General features: G+C 38.6%; 2 protein-coding genes across 4 annotated transcripts in view; both read left to right on the top strand.

The window, feature by feature from the left end:
• The window catches only part of hob (bridge-like lipid transfer protein family member hobbit), a 113,352-nt gene extending 99,638 nt beyond the window's left edge, over positions 1–13,714 (top strand). Inside the window, exons 47-48 of one of the 2 annotated variants that reach the window (XM_071669577.1) lie at positions 1,381–1,482; positions 3,053–13,714. In XM_071669577.1, coding sequence (XP_071525678.1) covers positions 1,381–1,482; positions 3,053–3,094 — 144 coding nt within the window. In that variant the 3' untranslated portion in view covers positions 3,095–13,714. Of the gene's footprint in view, positions 1–1,380; positions 1,483–2,112 lie in introns of both variants that reach the window. The other variant, XM_071669576.1, reaches the window with a different exon arrangement.
• A 3,812-nt stretch (positions 13,715–17,526) lies between these two features.
• LOC139753289 (uncharacterized) overlaps positions 17,527–22,539 on the top strand; it is a 111,616-nt gene continuing 106,603 nt past the window's right edge. For both annotated transcript variants that reach the window (XM_071669572.1, XM_071669571.1), the window contains exon 1: positions 17,527–17,732. In XM_071669572.1, coding sequence (XP_071525673.1) covers positions 17,607–17,732 — 126 coding nt within the window. In that variant the 5' untranslated portion in view covers positions 17,527–17,606. The remainder of the gene's footprint in view (positions 17,733–22,539) is intronic.

Raw genomic sequence — 22,539 nt, 5'->3', positions numbered from 1 at the left:
TCCCTGGGGATAGGGGAGAAAGAATACTACCCACGCATCTCCTGCGTGTCGTAGAAGGCGACTAAGAGGAGCAGGAGTGGGGGGCTGGAAATCCTCCTCTCCTGTTTTATTACTTTCCAAAAGAAGGAACAGAGGAAGGAGCCAATTGAGGATTTTCCTCTAAGGCTCAGTCTTCTGTTCTTGATGCTACCTTGCTAAGGCAGGAAACGGCAAACAGGTATGAAAGAGAGAAAGAACATTACAGATATGACAGTATACTAGAGTTACCCATAGTAAAAGCATTAAGATTGTATAATGAGATATAGATAGGTGCGAAAAGGATTTAGTACAGTACAGTACATAAAGTGCAGTAGTGGGCCTCGTGAAGCATTAAGCAATTGCTAGAGAAGGGATAAATGCCAAAGGAGTGGAAGTTATTAGATATTATACCTATATGTCAGAAAGGGATTTGAGAAACTGCACTAAATTATTGGCTAAATTTACTGACAAACTTATTCAGTATACTTCTGGAAAGGATGGGCTGAGAGGAAATATTCATATATAACAAATCCATAGGATATAAGTGACAAAGTGAATGCTGGTAATGACTTAGACGAAAGAGAAAGGTAGATAGACCGAATCTCCTTGGACATCAAGAAGGTATTTGATAATGTCATCTACAGGGGCTGGGAAAGAAGGGGAAATCCAGGCAGACTTAAGTGTAGCAACCTCTGTGCGAGGTTGAAAACTACCATAGTGTAAGGGAGCAAAGACATGTCAGAGGTGACATTTTACACTGGATTAGAGTACACACAAGTCCCACAGGACACTTTGTAAGAGCTCTTAATTATTCCTGACCTCTGTTAGTTCATACTGTGTTTAATGCTTTAAAGAAGCCACTGAAGGTTTTGAAGTAGTGTTCAGTATTATTGATACCCATAACTAGGGTGCTGGCTTTGATAAGAGATGAATTCCTTGTTCTTTATTGTGCTTATTATTTGCAACATGATGCCCTTAATTGTGCCTTACGTAAATTGTTTCTTGCACAAGATTACCCCATGTAGACATGGTAGAATGACAATTTTCTGCTGTAGGAAAACAATGCATGTCTAACATATAGATATAATGGTGATGATTGATTAATCAAATATGCATTCAGTGCACTATCTTCAGAAGCAAACGTGCTCAAAAATTCAAAAATGGAAGTACCTCAGTGTTTAAAGGCTATGACTGGCTGGCACTTCAACTGCAGCTACTATAGTTTTCCCAATTCATATAGAATTATATTACAGTACAGTACAGTTCATTACTGTAGCCTGTTGAAATGAAATCTTCAATTTTAAGGTTAATTTGATAAAACCTAGGTAAATATAGAATCTTATAAAGATTTTTATTCCTCAGGCTATTAAGCACAAATTGAATCTGGCACACTTCCGGGCAGATGATGCATCTATGCCAAATGAGGAAGAGAAGGCTCGTCTTCTTCTTGGTAGCAAGCTAATGGTCAGTTACATGGAACTTTACTGTTATGCCATTCCATTTTTTTTATAATCTGTGTAAGGTTTTCTCTTAGGTGTGGACTGAAAAGGAGAGTTGGATGTTTAAAGTTATGGAACTTCTCTAGGGTAAGGTTGAGAGAAACACTTTATCAAATTTATTTTTTGAGATTTTAAAGTGTAAATTCTAGTATATTCTTTTCACAAGAAAAGTTGAAATTTATTATTGCAGATTTGTAACTGAGATTAAGAAAGACATACATAATTTTAGCTAAAATAGAGTGAAACATTAATATTGTTTTGGCTAACACTTATTTTTGGAGGGTAAGCAGAAGGTTCTTTTAACCGAAGTAAATATGATAATCGCTCCTCTTCTTTCGGTGATGGGTCTTTCTGCTGTCTAGCCAAAAGTTTTTTTTTGACATATCTGTGTTACTTTTTTTCCCTTCTTCTTCTTCCATTCAGACAGTAGGCTGGAACTCTATTTATCTTTTGCTGTCTATCATTGATTGTTAACTGTATGAAAGGGGTTGCATTTAGAAGACACATGTCACTCGATTGCCATAGTAGAGAAATAGTCACCTCAGTCATTAAAGCATTTCGTTCCCTAATCATGTTAATGCCTTTTCTCACACAGCCTCCAGAATCAAAAGGCTCTAAGAAGAGCCTTTTCAAGTTCAACAGATAGCCAAGCAGGTTATTTACTGATTTGTGAGGTCCTTTGAGGAAGAATATTTAAAGGAAGTTGCTGAGAGTCATCATTGTCCTTCACCAAGCATATGTCACACAGTACCTTTCAACTTGTGAAATGTGTAATATATCTAACTTACAGAATGTGCTTAAACCCATCCAGATAGTTACTCATTGAATTTGAGCTCAATTTGATTATTTTCAAGTTAGATTAGTAATATATTACGTTTTTAATTTTTATCATTGTATGATTATGAATGTACTTCCTTAGTATCATTAGGTATGAGTTTAGTGCAAACAGAAAATATTTGATTCTTTTGTGGTGAAATTTAGTCAGTATTAAGAATATCCTTGTCATATGATTAAGCTTCACAACTACATCTCTTTACACATATGAAAATGCACAATGGTTGAGGTGTTGAGAGTAGTCAGTATAAACTATCTAACTATCAGTATCGGAGAATGACTATGGGAATGCAGAAAGGCTGATAAACATGATTAAACTTTTAAGCAATAGGTAATGAGTCATATTACATGATTATTATTCATCAAACATGAGCATTTCTTTAGGAATTTATCATAGATTTCATTTGCGTGGAACTAGTATAATTGTTAAGATTTATTGTTTTACAATTGACACTGAAACACCATACATAACTGTTTTATCAAAGTGTACCTAAAGTCTTTAGCATGCAGTGTTTGAAGAACTGGAGATGTATTAGGGACTTGTCTTACGAATAGTGGTTGTTTGAGCAGAATATATTTGTTATATAATGAATGCAATTTTTAAGATATCCATGACATGACATCTCTGTGACTGATATGACCTTGTATTCTCTAATATTCATACAATATTTGGATATGTACTATTTTTTTCTCACCCATAGGAAGAGCCATCAGAACGTCTTGGGGAGAACAAGCTCAGGTAGGGGTAAAAACACTGTTTTATCATAAGATAAAAGGTATCTATATGGATTATTCCCCTTCATCCACTCAAAGAGTGTGTGAGGCATGCAGATGCCTATTTACAGGGAACTGTGTACCATACAGCAAACTGCCCAGGTCTGAGACATCAATTCACTGAGCAAAGGTAGTAAGAAGTCTTTAGATATATAATCTGTTAATTCTTAAACATCTTTTTTTAGGTAAAAATCTATTCAACCCCCAAGTTTTCTGTTAGATATTGAAATGGTTAGATTTAAGGAAAAACCAATTGGGATACAACCTTAGAACATTTTTTCTTTGGAACTTTGTCATGCATGTCCAGTTGAAAACCTCTCACAGGGTCCCAAGTCCTGAGCACTTCATACTCGTTCAAGGTGCAACCTGTCACAGAACTTTACCATCTGTCAGTGGCTAGTGTAAGAAACGTGTTTCTTTTACTGATAGAATGCATATTAAGTGAGATAGGCCTGATAGTTGAACCTAAATTTGTTATGGACTGATGTATATGGAAAAGAAAATTTTACCTGAAATTGTAAGTTGAAAAGAAAAATTACTTAGTATTGAATATATAGAATTCATTCTATCCATCCATCAGTATCTCCGATGCTTGTTCCCTTTGGGAACCACCTCAAAGGGTTGGCCTTGACAGAAGAGTCTCCATTCCTGCTTCATATCCTGTAGTGCCCAACCCTTAACAAGCCACTGGCAGAGGGCAACTCCAGTGCAGTGTTTCCAAATGCTCTTACCTAATATTCGTAACAACTACTTCTACCTAATGTGTCTAACTAATCTTTTTTTATACACATTAACTATTTCCCACATGAATGAGTTAGCATACAGTACGGATAAAAGAGCTTTAGAAGGAAAAAGATCCTCATTTGGCTCCCTATGCATTTTCGCTATGTCCCACATGAGCAGGTTAGCATCCAGAACAGATGTAGGAGCCTTAGAGGGAAAAAAGATCCTCATCTGGCTCTTCCTTTTGTTCCTTCTGTTGGAAAGTGATATGCGTGGGAAGGATATCCAACCCCCTGCTCCTGCCCCTTGTAGATGAAGAAGCTGCATATATATATATGTATATGAATAACTGCAAAAGTAATCATGTTTGAAGAAGAAGGTATTGAACAAACTGGCAGGAAGATGGGAGAATTAGATTAGCAGATATGGGTGGTAGAAACATTAGGCAGAGGTACCTTAGCACTGGCTATTAGGACTGCTGAAATGAAAGGGTTAATGTTAGATACCCAGGTAGGTTTCTGTATGGTCGTTAAAGTACCTGTGAATGATTGTCTCCTGCCCTCATATTTTTTATGATGGTCAAAGAGGGTTACTCCAAATGAGTGTTTTAATTCCTAGTTGAGCAAGCCTTCTTCCAAATGTTCAAAGAGCTCTGCTTGCAGAAATTTGTTGCCATCTTAAAAATTTGCAATATTTCTCATTGTCATATTTTTTTAATTAGTATAGATATTTTTCTTTGATAGTTCATAGCAGTTATTCTGTTGCTGATATGTAGTATTATTAATGTTATAAGAAGCATTACTCTGATAGCTTTACGTATATGGGATGTTGAATTTGTATGCCTCTCACGGGCAAATATTTGTTTGGTACATTTCTGTCTCTTTCTTAAAACTATATCCAAGTGTTGGACATATTTGTTTGCAGTGAATTTGTGAAAAGTATCCTTTCATCTCTGTACAGACCTTCAACATTTTATAAGTCATTTCAGTGAATAGTGTAAAAAATTTGTGATAAAGCCAGAAAATTTAAACAGAATCTGTTGTGATATATATGCAGTACTGTGCAATATTTTCAAAACCATATCATATTTTCTTTGTTTACTTACTGAAAAGTTAATAGATGCCATCTTTATAGAATGAGTGTTGGTGTTATGTAAGAGAATATACATTTTGTACAAAGGAATATTAGTTTGAGAAACAGGAGTATGTGGACTTGTATACTAATGTTCATTATTGAAACAAAGTATAGTTTTCAAATGTATGATAACACAGATTGGTGTCAGAGGAGGGTGGCAAGGTAATGATATAAAAGCTGTTTGACTATAATAGAAGTAAGATGTAATTTGGGAAGTGCACAGGTGTAGACAGTGTTCCATAAGTTTCAGAATGTGTGTTGGTGAAGTAATGTTGTGCTATATAACCAAAGGATATGATATGCTGTATAACAAGAGGATACAGTTAAGAAAGGCTGTGCTGTATAACAAGAGGATACAGTGATTTAAAGCTGTGGCAGATAACAAGAAGATACATAGTGGAGAGCAAGAATTTGGAATGTATTTTCAGAAACTGAGACAACAAGTTAATGAAAGAATGAGCTAGTTGCGAAAGTTGTTGGATTTTACTGGGTAAAATAGGAATGAACGGAATGATACAGTTCTAATTAAATGTAGAGAAGTTGATGCATGAAGGAATAGGAAGATATAATCCAGAAGTCAAGATGATGTTGAAAGGGAGGTTTGTAAAAACAATGAATAGTGCATGACCAGATTAGTTTAAGGATATAATTTGGTAGAAGAAACATTTGTACATGGGTGCTTGTATGGTTGTGAGTATACTTGTGTAATGATGTGCATATGTATGTTTTTATTCAATTGTACAACCCCAGGACCCCTTTTATTGAGCTCCTGGAGCTTCAAGGCTGCACTACAGTTGATAGCAGGGAAATGAAGTACTCCTTTAGATAGAGAAGTTTCTTGAAGAGATGGTACTTTTTTCCCCCATTGGCAGTGATACAGCTAAATTTGCTGAAGAGGACTTTTCACTTGGTTCGTAACCACTTACAGGCAGTATCTGATGATTATTATTGTTTATTATTTATTCATTTATTTTGCTTTGTCACTGTCTCCTGCGTTAGCAAGGTAGCGCAAGGAAACAGATGAAAGAATGGCCCAACCCACCCACATACACATGTATATACATACACGTCCACACACGCACATGTACATATCTATACATCTCAACGTATACGTATATATACACACACAGACATATACATATATACACATGTACATAATTTATACTGTCTGCCTTTATTCATTCCCATTGCCACCCTGCCACACATTACTATTATCATTATTATAATTATTATTATTATTATTATTATTATTATTATTATTATTGTTATTATTATTATTATTATTATTATTATTATTATTATTATTATTATTTTTATTGTTATTATACAACCTCAGGGACACAACTCTATGGGCTCCTGCAGCTTCAGTTTTGCACAACAATAAGTAGCAGGGAAATGAGCAGAAGTTTTTTGATGAGATTTTACACCAAAAATACAGGCTATCCCTGCCATCATGGCAGTCTCATTGTAGGTACATGTGGGAAAGTACTAGTCTGTGGGTTTTAAGACAGTTTTGACAAAATATACGTGTGGTTACAATGTAAGTGAAATTTCACCTTTAGTAAGGTTGTATCATGGTCTTTGGATGAAAAAGAGTACAATTTCATTGAGGAACCCCTCACTACAAAGGTGTCCATTATTTTCTTGCCACTGATTGACTTGAAGCTACAGAAGCCCTGTAAAAGGAGTTGTTGGGCTATATGGAAAAAGGTATCCCAGCTGGGTTGGTTGCAGGCCACCTACCTTAACTAGAATTCAAATCTGGTTGGGTTCATGTGTGACTCATGGTCACCGACACTAACTAATACACCATGGTTTAGTTTTAGTGTTTTCCAGAGTATCACCTTTCTGTCAAATGATGTTTGGAGTCCAAGTGATGTATGGTGAATAAACTCTTTGAATGCCTACTCATCACATTACATATGTTCTTATATGTGTCATAATTTTTCCTCCTGAATTCATTATCATAATCATTTGGCTCGTTACAAGTGATTTTCCTCATATGAATTTATGAAGTAGTTTAGGTTAATCTTGTTTTTTTTCTTTAATGATTCTTCTCATACTTATGTTCCCTCCATGTTATGAATGCTGCTTGACTTGCATGTCCTGTATCTCTTCCATACTGTGTCTTTACATTTCTTACCTATGGACATTTGATATTAGGCTATTATTTACTTTCTGTAGATGCCCACTTTGTTACTTCTCTACAGTTAATTTTTCAATATTTTTTTTTTTTTTTTTTTTTTTTTTTTTTTATACTTTGTCGCTGTCTCCCGCGTTTGCGAGGTAGCGCAAGGAAACAGACGAAAGAAATGGCCCAACCCCCCCCCATACACATGTACATACACACGTCCACACACACAAATATACATACCTACACAGCTTTCCATGGTTTACCCCGGACGCTTCACATGCCTTGATTCAATCCACTGACAGCACGTCAACCCCTGTATACCACATCGCTCCAATTCACTCTATTCCTTGCCCTCCTTTCACCCTCCTGCATGTTCAGGCCCCGATCACACAAAATCTTTTTCACTCCATCTTTCCACCTCCAATTTGGTCTCCCTCTTCTCCTCGTTCCCTCCACCTCCGACACATATATCCTCTTGGTCAATCTTTCCTCACTCATTCTCTCCATGTGCCCAAACCATTTTAAAACACCCTCTTCTGCTCTCTCAACCACGCTCTTTTTATTTCCACACATCTCTCTTACCCTTACGTTACTTACTCGATCAAACCACCTCACACCACACATTGTCCTCAAACATCTCATTTCCAGCACATCCATCCTCCTGCGCACAACTCTATCCATAGCCCACGCCTCGCAACCATACAACATTGTTGGAACTACTATTCCTTCAAACATACCCATTTTTGCTTTCCGGGATAATGTTCTCGACTTCCACACATTTTTCAAGGCTCCCAAAATTTTCGCCCCCTCCCCCACCCTATGATCCACTTCCGCTTCCATGGTTCCATCCGCTGACAGATCCACTCCAAGATATCTAAAACACTTCACTTCCTCCAGTTTTTCACCATTCAAACTCACCTCCCAATTGACTTGACCCTCAACCCTACTGTACCTAATAACCTTGCTCTTATTCACATTTACTCTTAACTTTCTTCTTCCACACACTTTACCAAACTCCGTCACCAGCTTCTGCAGTTTCTCACATGAATCCGCCACCAGCGCTGTATCATCAGCGAACAACAACTGACTCACTTCCCAAGCTCTCTCATCCCCAATAGACTTCATACTTGCCCCTCTTTCCAAGACTCTTGCATTTACCTCCCTAACAACCCCATCCATAAACAAATTAAACAACCATGGAGACATCACACACCCCTGCCGCAAACCTACATTCACTGAGAACCAATCACTTTCCTCTCTTCCTACACGTACACATGCCTTACATCCTCGATAAAAACTTTTCACTGCTTCTAACAACTTGCCTCCCACACCATATATTCTTAATACCTTCCACAGAGCATCTCTATCAACTCTATCTGAAGACTTAGCAGTGTCAAAAAATATTGAGCACATTGATTGTGCTCAATATTTTTTGACACTGCTAAGTCTTCAGATTCATTAATTTAGCCTCATAATCTGCTTCCATAGGAATGATGTTGAGATCTTCATGGTTATCTTTTCCATGTTTTCTGATTATTCAAGTCTGCTCCTCATCCTTAGATGCAATCTCTCATTATGGATTCCATTGTAAGCATCACTCATATTTTTTTGCTGATTGGAGCTCCATGGATACTGTTGTCAGTTCGGTGGCATGTCATCACTTCTGACCTTCTTGAACTCCATGACAGAATTACAAAAAGTAGTCTTGTGTACAATATTGGAACTTGAATCTTCATTTGTTTTCTCTATTATTCAGATATATCCCATCTGTTTCCCTGAAGTTGAAGTCCCCAGGAAAGAATTTTTCACTATGCATTGCTAGCTTTGCCACACATACCATCTTGATAGTTACTTTATTATTATCTTTTCCCTTTCATGTATAAAGAATGTCTTCGTTTGTTTGTGTGTGTTTTAACATGTGTATCTCTACATCTGCATATGTCTTGTTATTATCTGTATGTCTGTGTCTTTGCATATCTTTGTGTTTGTGTGTTTTTTTTTTTTTTTTTTTTTTTCTTTGTCGCTGTCTCCCGCGTTTGCGAGGTAGCGCAAGGAAACAGATGAAAGAAATGGCCCAACCCACCCCCATACACATGTATATACATATGTCCACACACGCAAAATATACATACCTACACAGCTTTCCATGGTATACCCCAGACGCTTCACATGCCCCGATTCAATCCACTGACAGCACGTCAACTCCGGTATACCACATCGCTCCAATTCACTCTATTCCTTGCCCTCCTTTCACCCTCCTGCATGTTCAGGCCCCGATCACACAAAATCTTTTTCACTCCATCTTTCCACCTCCAATTTGGCCTATGTGTGTATGTGCATACATGAAATGTTTGTTAGTCTGTATGACTGTGTTGTTTATATCTGCGCAGTTAAATGCATATATGTTTCTGTGAGTGATTTTCATGAGAGAAGTCCAGAACAAGAGATTAAATTTGGTGATAAATATCTCATTTCTATAAAGTCTGGGACAAACTTGAAACTTACCTTGTTTTCTAACTATTAAAAATGCAGACAATTTTCTTTTAAGGACTTACCTATTATGTGAATATGTATTTAACTCTCTGGGTGACAGTTCATGGATGAAGGTTCTAAACAAACTGAGCTCTATTGATATATCTGATTAAAGTTGCATAAATTTTCATACAAAATAGTTTGTCAAATGATAGTGCAGTAGACTTTTGATTAATCCCACTTCAGATGTATATTATTGGGTTACCCCACTCTGATTGGGAATAAGATATTTTCAAATCTTTTGGATGATGCACACCTTCCTGAGAGAGATTTCATAAAATCCCATAGAAATATACTAACACCTGTGGTAATCCTTATTGTAATGCAGATAAAGTAAGTGTGATTGTTGCTGAAAGACTTCAAGATCTGAATTACATTTTTTGTTTTTGTGAGTGCCAGGTTTTAAGACCTTTTTGGCTATCCATTCTGAGATTCATAGTATGGGAAGTATGTTAGCTTGGACCATGATGTCATACCAGGTATACAAAATCCATGTGGCCACATGCAAACCTCTTGACATCCGTAAAAAATTGTTTTTTATATGTTCTTACACCAGTGGAAATGTGATGTGGTAATTAGGTAGCTTTTGTAGTATCTTTATTAAGACTTTTATTTTCACAAAATCTCAAACAACTCTCTCATGTATGACTGTGTTGCTACAGGCTTAGGGGAAGGGGGGGGGGGACCAACAAATGAAATTTATGATTACTGTATGCCTGAAAAGGTACTCCATGTGTACAGTAGAATTATAGATATTGTTTGCAACATAGGATAGTTTTATGTCCAATTGAAAATAGCACACATATACACTTTTTCTCAATTTCATTTGTTTAGTTATGGTAATGTAAGAAAGCCTACGACTGGATATGCCTTATGGTGAGGCAGTATGCGGTTTGCCAATAGTGGTGAATTTGGTTACAAGATAACTGTTACTAGTATAGTACTATAGTACTGCAAAGTTAGTCAGTAGTAGGTGAGAAAAGTATACTTGATAAATTGCTAACCAGTTTGTTAAGTACATAATTGGGTGAACTGGATGAGAGAAATTTTGAAGGTGGTTGTCAATTCGAAGAATAGTAACACAGCCAATTTTAGTGACTTTGATATTTGGGTCGTATATATCTTATGTTATAGGTTTCATGATTATCAATTGATTTTCAGACACATATGTAAGATTCTTACGTGAAAAATACATAATTTTCAGATAAATGTCCTTGAAAAGACATTTCACACTTAACTCCAAGTTAAAGTGATAGACAGCATAAGGTAAATGAAATTGCTGTTTTAAAACAATCTTGGCCTATAATGATTCGTTTTATCCTGTCATACAAAAATATACCTGACATTTAGCAAGTATCAAGAGAGAATACACCATGCAGCATTGCCATAATACTGCTTGTAGTACTTGGCCTTGATACTTTAACTAGGCCAAGCACCCAGTAATATCTTTGCTCTTGGCAAAAGCAGGCAAACTATAAAGTTGTTTATTCCTTTGGTTAGTGCTAATCAGACATTCTAAGAAGCTTAGTTATAGTGCAAGTTGATAACCAGATAACATATCATCTCTGACAAAGTTCATACTCATTTATTTGCTCCTGGATGACATCACTTTCATAGCTGCAGATTTGTCATTTTGTGAAGATATCCCTGCTGCAAGATCAAATTAAAATTCATTTTTAATGTTTTGATTGCAAGAAATTTCATCATAACTATCATCAAAGAGCTGTCCATTGGATTTGAGAGCCTGCGATAGCTGTGTTTGTCATGAAAGTTGAATGCCTGGTCCAATGTCACTAAACCACTACACAGCACTTAAGTGCAGGCCTGGTAAAGGTCAGTTGAATGTGATCAGTATGGCCTTATTTGTACTTAATGAGTTGGTAGATGTTAGGAAAAACATGCTAAATATAAACTATGTAATATGATGTTTACTATGATTTCCGAAATGTCTCACTGTACAGGGCCTTTAACATGTGACATTTGTTTTTCGCCATTTTTCAAGAGTAGCTACTGCAATATTGGATGTCTATTAGAAATATACCAAATATACCTCTGAGGAAGTCTGTAATCTTTGAATTAACATTGACAAGGTGTCATTCCCAGTGATTATGAATACTTTTTATACACACTGTATATAATATATATATATTATTTTTATTATTATTATTTTTACAGTATTATTATCGTATAATTCCAGGACCCTTCTTTGAAGGGTAACTGCATCTTCAAAGCTGCAATACTACCAGTAGCAGGAAATGATGGACTCCTTTGTAGTGACAAGTTCCACCACAAGACTGTACTTCCTTTCATCATTAGACAATACTGTAGCCTTGCTGAAGATGTTTTTTATCATGTGGTGCAACCACATACAAGCAGAGTACAGTAATGCCTATCCTCTTTTGACATGCATCCCCTCTTTTTTAACCCACTCATTCACTCCATACATCCAAACTATATCAGTAGACCTTCTTCAGCCCTCTCAACCATTTTCTTCTTATCACCATACTTCTCTGTTACCCTTTTATTTCACACTCGACCAACCCACCTCACAACACATTTTGTCAAACATTTCATTTCCAACATGTTCTTCATCTTTCACACATTATCATATAGAGCTCACACTTTGCATCCATACAACACCATTGGGACTACTACTTTCAAGTAACCCCATCTTTGCCCTCCTAGATGGTGACCTCTCTCTTCACTCATTCCTAAGTGCACCTAGAACTCCCAGGTATCTAAAACACTTTGCTTCATCCAGGTTCTTTCTATTTAGACCCACTCCCCAACTAACCTTCTCTGTATTGCATAACCTGTTGACCTCTATTTTGATTACATTAATTCATCTTACTCTTCTTTCAATACACCTACCCCTGACAGATAGCAGATCTGCATGTCCCAAAACCTTCATATTTACTTAACCCACAACCCTATCCATGAACAGATTGAATGGCTGTGGTTACATCGCACACCAATGCCACAGATGCACCTTTATCGGGAACCACTTACCATTGACTCAGCTTACTCACACACATGCCTTACTCTCATCTCTGCTTTCCTTCTGCATCATATATTCTTAATACCTTCCACAAAGCATCTCTTTCTTCAGATCCATGAATGGCACATATAAATCCTTCTATTTCTTCACACACAGTTTTCAGAGCAAATACCCAATCCACACAACCTCTACTACTTATGGAACCACATGTTTCTTCCCAGTCTGATGCTTTGTGCATGCAACCACCGTGTCAGTTATGTTTCTCCCATTCAACTTACCAGTTGCATTCAGTGAAACTTATACCTCAGTACACTAAATCACCCATTTTTGTCACCTTTACATACATGCAGTGGCACTAAACAGGCATTCTGCCAATACTCAGACACCTCACCATATATAGAAAATCTAACTAATCAGTCAATGATACAGTCAACCGTTTTCCTTACAGATTTGCCTGCAATCCCGTCCATTCCATCTGCCTTGCAGCATTTCATCATACATAAGGTTTTCACCACTTTTTTATATATATATATATTTAAGAACACTTGCCATGACCCTCTCGATGCATATTCCACATCCTAAGTACCCCACATCTACCACTGTGTCATCTTACATCTTCAAAAGTCTTTCAAAATACTCTCTCCATCTCAGCTTCAAGTCTTTGCTAATACCAATTTCCCATCTGCTTCCTCACAGATGCTTCCATTTGATATCTTGTTCTCTGCACATGATTCATCTCCCAAAACATATCTTATTCCCTCTTATGTTACTGATGCTCCTGGGCTCTACCTGCATGTGCATACATCATGAGTGAAAAGTTGCCTTTGGTAAGAATGTTACAGCTTCCTTAGGCAATGAGGAGTACAGTTTCATTGAGGAGTTTCTCACTCCAAAGGAGTCCACCATTTGTCTGGTCCTAAATTGGAGAGAAGGCTTGAAGCTGGAAGAACCCTATAGATGGGGCCCCTGTAGTTTTATGATGAGAATTATTATTTTTCATTTTACGTTGCTTGTAGTAAATCATTACTTACTGTGATCATTATCTGTTTAAGCACAGACCAAAATAAACGAATTTTTTTTTACTTGTCTTTTTATTGTCCATAATTTTGCAGTTCTTTTCCTTTCATCAGTGGTAATAATGTAGTGGACTAGATTATACCACTTTGTATGGCTTACAACAGGTAGGTGATGAAGCTGTAATTACTCAAGCATTTTATTCACTCTGTCTTAAAAAATATGGTGGTACCTTTGCCAATAGTAGTACAGTAAGATAGTTGCACAGTAATATGAATTAGTTCATGTACTTTATTTAGTTGCTTAAGAGCCCCTCTGTGTTAACAGAGTACATAAAAACCCCTTTCTTTCTCTGGGTATTCTTCAAAATTACTTTCTAGGTAGACTTGCTAAAGTTGACAGAAATGTCTCATGGAAGGTGGTACAGAAATATAGTATGTAAGAAAAACCATTAAATGCAGTAAGGAGTTTCTTTGAGGAGGAAACAAGGAATGGGGGAGAGTAAGTGCTTTATTGTAAAAGAGGGTCTCTGTCAGAAATGTTATGTCACCATGGCTGTTTAATCTCTTCATGGACAGGTTGGTGATGGACATAACTGCAAGGGTCGTGGAGCTAACAATTGATCTACAGTATGCTGGGGTAAGGTAGCTTGGGATATGGGTCATTTGCTATTTGCACATAATAAATTTCTGGTGCAGACTCCAGAAAAAAAAAAGTTTGGGAGAGTGTGACAAAAAAAGTTAATGTGAACAGCAGAAAAAATTATTTAAGTACAGCACGGTATAAGGCAGGATGATTTTAGTGTTGGTTTGAATGAGGAGAGGGCTTTAAGTGGGGTGGGTTAAGAGTCTTAAGATACCTGATAGTGTATGTGGCAGCATATGAAACCATGGGGGCTGATTACTGTCAAAAGTTGGAGGAGATTTAGTCCTTCACCGCAATGCTTTTGATGATCGCTGGCACAAGCGTAGACAGGCTAACCCTTCGCCCATTAAGTCACATGAGTTGAGGTCTAATGGACCAGAGTAGACTTGTCTGAGGTGAGGAACTTCTGATTTGTCAGTTGTGCTGTCGATTCAATCATTCACTTGATTCCAGGTTTGGATTTTGGGCATACAGTGGTCAATTGTTTACACTAACTTCATGTGTACTTTATGCCCACGATGCAACTACCATAAAGAAGACACTGAGCGCTTACTACGCAATTGCCCATCATTTTTTATACATAGACGTACACACATCACAGTACTATGGACTATGGTCCCGACCGGTAGAATATCTATAAACTGACAGAGTTGATAGGGGCTAAAGAAAAAAAAAATCCAATAAGCTTTATCATCACTTATGCCGTAACATCCTAAATGCCAGCTTAAGTCTATTTTGTTGCTCGCTCATGCGCTTAATGAGGTAACCGAGTATTTATCTGATCAACAGTTCCCTTCGCAAAGCTCAGTATGGCGCGCAGCTGCACGTTCTTGGGGACCCGCCTCCTCCCTCGGACGCCACGCCTAGTGCCGATGAGGTGGAGATCCCTCTCTGCCGGGACCCGGACCTAAGCTTTTTTTTTTTTCTATTGATTTTTAATCCAATTATTCATAATTACGAATCGAACACCCTTGTCCTCACTTCGTCATCATTACGTAACATAACCACAGTACATGCATTTTGCTTTTGTTTATGAGATCATATGCCGTTCGAATGTGGGATTCTTTTTCCCCCTAGCAATTCTCCCTTAGGATTTCGTCCCCTTCCTCTTAGAATGTGGGACTCGGCGAGGTTGTTTGTCCTGGGGTGGCCCATATTGACTCTCGACACACCCCACACCAACTTCCACACTTGGCTATAAAGTTGTTGATAAAAGTAACAAATACTGGTGGAGGCCTGTGTGACCGCCACCACAAGAGGCAGAAGCCTCATGTTCAACTGGTCTTGTCTAACAGCAGTGTGGGTGTAGAGCGGACATATCTCCTCCTGCACTTATGAACTTTATGGTCAGTTGTTGATCGGGCGCTTCCTCCGCCAATTAAAGGTGTAGGTCCTCTCCTGTGATGACCTACTGCCCAATGACAGCCCAGTTGATTATTGAGGTGAGTAAAAACACATGCTACACTGTGCGCTTCATTCCGGAGTAGTTTCATGATTGTCATTCATCATGTAACAAAGGCATGAAAAAGAAAATGGTATTCTTGGCTTTGTCCCAGGAAAACCTTTGTAAAATATTGCTGACGGTAGTTCTAGTTCTGTCATAGCAACTTTCGAAGACTTTATATTATTGACTTCAAACTGTTTAAAAATAGTTTCTCTCTTCCATTCAAGGCCTCTAAGGCAAATTCAAGGCCTCTAAGCTTTCGCTGTAACTCAGCTTTCTAAGTTATTTCTGGTACCATCTTTCTTGCCCTCCTCTGGACCTTCTCCGTTAGTTCTATGTGCTTCATTGACTGCAGTGCCCATACTGGAGAAGCATACTCTGGCTTTGACCTTATGTAGGATATGCAGAATATATCATTATCCATCTACGTAATGCTCTCCTGATATTTCTCGGCCAGTGATTTGTCCTCTTTGTTATTATCCTAAGATAGGAAGGACTCCAGCAACATTTGATCAGATGTCTACCCCCAAAGTCCCTCTCACACACAGCTTCCTGCAGCTTATTGAATTTTAGATCATATCTATACCGAGGCCTTCTCTCACAGTATCCTGTCCTCAACACCTTTCGCATCTACTTGAACTGTATTTCATCATACCACATTTAGAGTTTGTTTAGGTCCCCTTGCAAGTGAATGCAATCCTCCTGGTTTTCCGCCTCCCTCATCACTTTAGCATTATCCGCAAAAAAATATTCAAGTACGAATCCATTCCTTTTGGCAAGTCATTTACGTAGGTCGTGTAGAACAATGGTCCTAGAACAGGGCCCTGCGCTACGTCAAGAAAAGGTGCATTAAATTGATGGTTAATCCATCAGTCTCCCCTTTATTCCTACCAGAAGAACCAACCTCTTAACCAGCCTCCTGTGTAGTTTTAGTGTCAAATGTTACCCTGGTAGTCCGAAAACAGACAATCAAACCAATTTCCAAAGATCTTTTGCCTAAAATGAAACTCCCTCTCTCGTAGAAAATGATGAGGTTCGGTACCTATTATTCTTTACTTGAAACCATGCTCTTGTTTACTGGGGTAGTTTCTCTATCCCAGGTATTTATCCTTACGTTTTCTGATTATATTTTCCAGTGCCTTACACCTTAAGGATTATGCTCGTCAAAGCATGTAGTGTATTTGTATGAGCGTATTTATGTGCGTATGCGTGCGTGCTGGCGTGCGAGTATTTGTATGTAACTAAACCCAGTCCTGCAGAATATTCCTATATCAATTTTATCGAGTGATTCAGTTACGTTTATAAGGAAGTTACATCACCTAGAGTAACGCAGAGTGTAAATGTTGAACTCGAAGTAGCGAGAACCAAAAACATTCACCACGAAACAAAACCATTGTAATAATGTGATTAGCTGTAATACGTCCGTATGTTTACACCAAACAAATAAAAGTTCCCGGTAAAAGAAACGTCCCGTTTTCTTTGAGATTGCTCACTGGCTCAAGAATGTTTTTGGTCACTCGCCTCCGGCCGAGGGTTTGCGAGCTGTGTGGGGATTTAGCTTTAGTGTATTAAGATATATCATGGAGATAAATGAATTACATGAATGTGTACAGAATGCAGATTATTATGATTCAGTACATACATTAAATCTAGGAGGGACTTTTGTTAGATGAAAGGGTGCGAGACACAATTGAAAATACGAGAGGAGCGTTTAGTCTCCCATCCCCTTCGCAGCTCCTCCCCATGGCGGACAGGTGCGGCCAGTTCAGGCATTTCGAGTCAGTTCCCTGTGAGTGTTTGTGTAGTGCGGTTGGGTACGTTCCCGGTGGTATTGCTCTGTTATAACGCTCTATCACAATGCCTTGTTCGGCCATAACACTATCCTTAGCGACGATATGTGCCGTGGTGTCGTTAGCTCTACTAGCGATCGCCTTCGGCACAGATAACTGGCAGTTCATCAAAGTGAATCGCATCAATATTGAGGTGAGCTGGTCGGCGTTTCTTGTGGTTATGGTGTCCCACATACTGAAGCTTGGAACCTCAACCAGGACCTAGTGGCTGCCTACCATTATGAATACTATATATATATATATATATATATATATATATATATATATATATATATATATATAAGTGAAGAGATAGAGGATCAATAAAATACACTCCGTTTCTCCCCCAAGTTCAAGGGGTCATCATGGCTGAAACACACAACACCCGGATATTATTTATTTCAGTGGTTTGTAAGGCTGCCGAGGGACTGCTGCCTCACGGATGGTCAAGGCTATATACTCCCACGTACAGGACGTGGCACACGGCTTACAAAATATGGAAAATTATGAGCAGGACAAAAAAAGTTTTATGTCTTGGTGGTTTATTAACTTTAGGAAAGATTTGGCTGGGAACTTTTTAAATAGTGTGGTTGCAGATGTTAAAGAGATTTAATTACCTCATTAACTCTAAGAGAATAATCAAGGTGATGCAGTCTTAATGAAATGAGTTGACTTTCTTTTCAAGTACCGTAGTGTTAACAAGGTAGAAGAGAAGTTAGAAGGGGGGGAAAAAAGACGTACTTTCCAGTTCTTGAGTCATCACATAATCACGTCCAGCAGAAAATAAAAATCTTAGGCTGTTTATTGCTTTGTGGAAGGTGCAATTTTGTTTGTTGGATGACCTCCACAGTTTTAAAAGTCTGTCGCAGGAATTTGGACGCAGTTTATTATTATTTTTTTTTTTTACACTTTGGACTTCCTTATGGAATTAACTGAATATGCAGAGTGGGAACCACAGAATGGAAGGAAGCTGCATTAGACCTTTTGGCTCATTTTAGGCATCTGTACACGATCTCCCTATTACTAGTGTATTTACGCTTGGCAATATACTCCACTGAAATTTTGTTGTCCGTATCATTTATCTATATATATTTAGTTTAAAACCATTATCATGTGGGGCCATCTTTTGATAATAAATGTTTAGATAACCGTATTTAAGCTTCACTTCAACCATTCCAACATGTCGCCCCTTTTACGTCTCTTGAGATGAGTGTGAATTTAACGTTCATGATATATCACTAAGATATCCCTGATGGTCTTCAGACATATTTGTTGCATTCTTTACACCTCCAAGAGACTTTGTGTTCATTTTTTTTTTAACTACGATGACCAAAATTGCAGAACATAGTGTAAGCTACACCTGACACTCACACTTCTAAGATATGTAGCCAAGAAGTTACTTTCTTTGTTACAAACGTTTTACATTCATTTTGTTATTATAAAGCTTTACTATCTGTCACCCTGTCCGTAAATATAAATCTTTACGAAGTATATATTCGAAGTTGTAAATCTCACTGACCCCCATCACTCGTGTATCTTTAGTTTTACATCTTTACTTACCATTACTCATACTTTTCACATGTTACACATTAGATTTATTTGCTTTCCTCTCCAGTGATGACTTTGATGACTTAAGAATTGTATTTGATGTTATATATCTTCGTGTGATGTCCTTCCTATCCGTCTCACAAATACCAGTGACAAGAATGAGAGGAAGTTGATCAAGCGAGCGGTCTGTGATGACTTAAGACTTACATACATGGGGTGTCATCGCTTCGTTTGATGTCTCCACAGTTCCAGGTAGACAAGGTGGTCGAATTATAACTGACACAGGACCTATCATGGGCAGGTCATATCATAATAATGTTAAAACTCTCAATCTCGTTTTTTTTTTTTTTCTCTTAAGTGTGTTAGGTAACAGTGAATAGATCTTTATTCTTTTAAGACTATATCTTCATGCCCTGAGGAATTATATGGCTTTGATATATCTATTTGCCTAAGTATATTAATCCCTTATGTATGTAATATAACTTATTTTCTTCCTCTCCTTTGTAGATCACCTTCTACCTCAGGGATACTTTCTAGTTCTTGCCTTTAGGGAAAAAAAATGAGTAGATGGGAAATAATAATATAAAATGTTCCTTGTCCACTCATCATTTTGAGTAGGTCGGAAGTGATTTTAAAACACGGTTTTCCTCACATCTTCATTAGCTATATTCGATAAGACATGTGACTCATAATTTCGTAATCCATTTTAACTTTACCAAATTGTCAAGTACATGTTCTGCAAAGTGATGTGTCATAGCTGGGGTTGTACATAACAAGGAATTCATATTCTCGTCTCATTTCCTGTTAGTCTGCGCTGTAGTTCAAGGAAAATGGACAAAAAAAAAACTGTCTCGTTCAGCTTATGTTGAAGGTAACGACGTTAAGGAGACGGAACCCGACCCAACCCAGCCACCCCATCTGACCAGCGGTGGGGAACAATCTGGGCCAACCTGGTGATTTCAATGAGACTCCAGGAAGTGATCTGAGATAAAACGCTGGCGTGGTGGGAGGCACCATCGCCCATCATCTTGGTTAGGATTGTGTTCAACTGTGTGTCCCATTTAGTCTCCAGTCTACATAGAAGGGGAAATCTAGGATCTGATAATTAGCTTCCAGCAGATAATCTTTCCCGTTGTCTGATACTACCTCCAGTTAACTTCGTCATATACCATCAGCTCCACGTCATAGACCATCAGCTCCACGTCGTAAACCATCAGCTCTTCGTCATAAACCATCAGCTCTTGGTCTTTCTTTCTCATGTTCTTCCAAGAACAGTTACTTTCTCCAGCCGATAACCTCTTCATAGACCATCAGGTCTTCCGTTGTCTTTCTCTTTCCTATGTTCTATTGCCATCCTCAGTCTTATAACCTCTTCATAGACCATCAGGTCTTCTGTTGTCTTTCTCTTTCCCATGTTCTATCGCCATCCTCAGTCTGATAACCTCTTCACAGACCATCAGGTCTTCTGTTGCTATGGTCTTTCCCATGTAAACCTCGACCACCGTGCGGACACTTGCGCTCGCTCGTGTCTTTACGAGAGATTACAGTACGCTGACCTGACCTGACGTGACTGAATCAGTTCCAGTTTCGCCAGACTGGGTCACGCTTGCCTCTTGCCTGACACATTGTGTGTTAAAGGTTGGGGGGAGGGGAAAATGAACCATGGTATTATAGGTTGTGTGTGTGTGTGTGTGTGTGTGTGTGTGTGTGTGTGTGTGTGTGTTTTGGGTCGTAATTGATGTGTTTGTGTTTGTCTCGGGCAGAAATTAGTGTGTTATTGTGTCCTAGGCAGTGTTTAGTGTGTGTGTGTGTGTGTGTGTGTGTGTTTCTGCCAGGCAGTAATTTTTGTTTTCTGGGCAGTTATTAATGTGTTTTTGATTGTTCCCGGCACTTATTAGTGTGAATGTGTTTGTTGATTGTCCTGGGCAGTGATTAACGTGTTTGTCTTTGTCTTGGGTGGTGAGCAGTATGTTTATATGAATTCCGAAGAGTAATTAGTGCACTTGGTGTGTGTCCCGGACGTTAATTGATATACAAGGTTAAGAGACGGGGCAGCTCGAATGTAAAAAGTGTGTCTGTATCCTCAACATTAATATATCGTGGCACTATTGAAAAGAAAATATACAGAACGCAACAAAGCACCATGAACCCTGTGTCCACCACTTACAAGAGCCTGACATCTGTTTAACATCGTATCCAACAAAGGAAGAACCAGTCTCCCGACTTGGGCCCCGTACTGGCCAGTTATTCACGGCCATAACCAAGTGTCAGCCTCTCAACCTACTGTCGTATTAAAGTAACGAAGCCTCGCAGTTTTGGAAGAGCAACAAGATCTGCAAAGTGTGTTTTGTGTGGCGTGAAGAAGGATTGTATTTCTTGGTTCTTGATTTTTTTTCTCTTACTTGAGTTTTCCTGTGTGTGTGTTAGAGCTTTCTTTCACTTTGATTGCTTTCACAAACGGGTTTTTTTCTTTTTAAGGGAAAACAGTGGCGGATTTTCACACGCTGGTGTCGTTCAGTTTTCCCTTGAAGCAGTGCAGTTTTTTCTCTATGTTATGGATGAATTGTCTGTATTTGTTCCATCTGTAACAGATCTGTATTCATTTTTTTTTACGGTCGGATGCTATATAACCAAGTGTCTGCCGTGAAAGACATTTTGTCTGAGGGAGGTGCGTGTTGTCTCAGTAGGACAGAAGCATACGGTAAAGGGACATGGATAAGGGCTCGGGACACAGATCAAGGGCACCCTACATAGGGAGGACATATGTGACACGGGGTTAGGTCGGTACAACATTGGTTTAAGGTGTGTACGTCGTGGTTTGTGGGAGTACATTACAAGTGGGGATTAATGTGTATGATGGGATTTGATTACATGCCATGTTGTCTGAGGTGTAAGTAACCTCCTTCCAGTGTTGGGTGGAGGTATTGCAGTATCTGGTGCGGGTACCTGCAATATTTGGGTGGAGGTGACCTCAACACTAGGTGGAGGTGACCTCGACACTGGGTGGAGGTGACCTCAACACTGGATGGAGGTGACCTCAACACTGGGTAGAGGTGACCTCAACACTAGGTGGAGGTGACCTCAACAATGGGTAGAGGTGACCTCAACACTAGGTGGAGGTGACCTCAACACTGGGTAGAGGTGACCTCAACACTAGGTGGAGGTGACCTCAACAATGGGTAGAGGTGACCTCAACACTAGATGGAGGTGACTTCAACACTAGGTGGTGGTTCCCACAATATTAGGTAAGATGTACCAACATTAGGTGGAGTTACCCACAACAATGGGTGGAGTTACCTACAGCATTAGGTGGAGTTACCTACAACAATGGGTGGAGTTACCTATGACGTAGGATGGAGGTACCTACAGCATTGGGTGGAGTTACCTACAGCATTGGGTGGAGTTACCTACAA

The sequence above is a fragment of the Panulirus ornatus genome, chromosome 14 (genome assembly GCF_036320965.1).
Source record: "Panulirus ornatus isolate Po-2019 chromosome 14, ASM3632096v1, whole genome shotgun sequence".
Taxonomy (NCBI): domain Eukaryota; kingdom Metazoa; phylum Arthropoda; class Malacostraca; order Decapoda; family Palinuridae; genus Panulirus; species Panulirus ornatus.
This window is presented reverse-complemented; position numbering and strand designations above follow the sequence as displayed.